The sequence below is a fragment of the Sinocyclocheilus anshuiensis genome, unplaced genomic scaffold (genome assembly GCF_001515605.1).
Source record: "Sinocyclocheilus anshuiensis isolate Anshui unplaced genomic scaffold, SAMN03320099.WGS_v1.1 scaffold274, whole genome shotgun sequence".
Classification (NCBI taxonomy): domain Eukaryota; kingdom Metazoa; phylum Chordata; class Actinopteri; order Cypriniformes; family Cyprinidae; genus Sinocyclocheilus; species Sinocyclocheilus anshuiensis.
In genome coordinates, this window is record NW_015547698.1 from 1,077,778 (window position 1) to 1,079,086 (window position 1,309).

Here is a 1,309-nt window from a genome sequence, read left to right on the forward strand (position 1 = left end):
TCCGACTTTGAACAGTTCAAAGTCGGAGGATTTCTCCACTGCTATTCTGAAGCAGAAGATTCGGCCGAATCGACTCATCGTGGATGAAGCCAACAATGAGGACAACAGTATTGTGTGCTTGTCACAGGTAACCTGTCTGTTTGTGTGTGTGTGTGTGTGTGTGTGTGTGTGTGTGTGTGTGTGTACTATTACTTATGACCAACAATATCTTAAACACCACCACCAGTCCTAAGTTCAGTTAAAATGACAAATATGCATTCATTCATGGTTACCAAGTTTTAGTTCTAATCACTAGTTCTATCATTAAATAGTGCTTAATTATCATAATATCAAAATATAATGCTTGATTGGCTGAAGTTAAGAGTGCACATTCAGTTATTCAAGAAGCTGTTCCATTTTACAAAGATAAGCTGATTGGGTGGAATCATGTGTGTGTGTGTGTGTGTACCTACTTCACCATATTTTGGGGACAAATTTGTACCCAAAAGTGAGCAAAACCTGACAAAATTGCCAAAAATCTCCATTTGGGGACATCCTCATTTGTAAAACTGGTATAAAATGAAAGTAAACAAAGTTTTTTTTAAATTGTAAAAATGCAGAAAGTTTTCTGTGAGGGGTAGGTTTAGGTTAAAAAGTGTATAACTATCTGTATAAAACAATAGAAGTCTATGTAATGCCCCCATTTAGTCTGTGTGTCTGTGTGTAAATGGTTGAGTGTTGACTGATAAAACTGCAGTCTGTAATTTATATCACTAGCTGCACCAAATTAAATTAAAAAAATAATTGTTTCAAACATGTTTCCCAAACATGTGCATATAAATCCCTGCATGAGTGTTACAGGTTAAAATGGAGGAACTGCAGCTGTTTCGTGGAGACACTGTGGTGTTACGCGGTCGGAAGCGGAGACAGACGGTCTGCATCATTCTCACAGACGACACGTGTGGCAATGAGCGTGTGCGCATGAACAGGGTGACGCGCAACAACCTGCGTGTGCGCCTCGGTGACGTCATCAGGTGTGCGGTGATGACATCTGGTTTCACTGCTCTCTTATTTCCCAGCAAGATCATTAAATACATTTATTTAAAGGGGTCATATGATGCGATTTCAATTTTTCCTTTCTCTTTGAAGTGTTACAAGCTCTTGGTGCATAAAGAAGATCTGTAAAGTTGCAAAGACTAAAGTCTCAAATCCAAAGAGATATTCTTTATAAAAGTTAAGAGTCAGCCACACCTACCTAAAACGGCTCGTTCTAACACGCCCCCACATGTCTACGTCACTATGTGGGAAGATTTGCATAATGCCGCCCAAA

At 39.3% G+C, this 1,309-nt stretch overlaps 1 protein-coding gene across 2 annotated transcripts in view; it reads left to right on the forward strand.

The window, feature by feature from the left end:
- LOC107703743 (transitional endoplasmic reticulum ATPase) overlaps window positions 1-1,309 on the forward strand; it is a 10,548-nt gene that overhangs the window by 1,281 nt on the left and 7,958 nt on the right. For both annotated transcript variants that reach the window (XM_016506465.1, XM_016506466.1), the window contains 2 exons: window positions 16-127; window positions 841-1,013. In XM_016506465.1, the coding sequence (XP_016361951.1) occupies window positions 16-127; window positions 841-1,013 (285 nt within the window). The remainder of the gene's footprint in view (window positions 1-15; window positions 128-840; window positions 1,014-1,309) is intronic.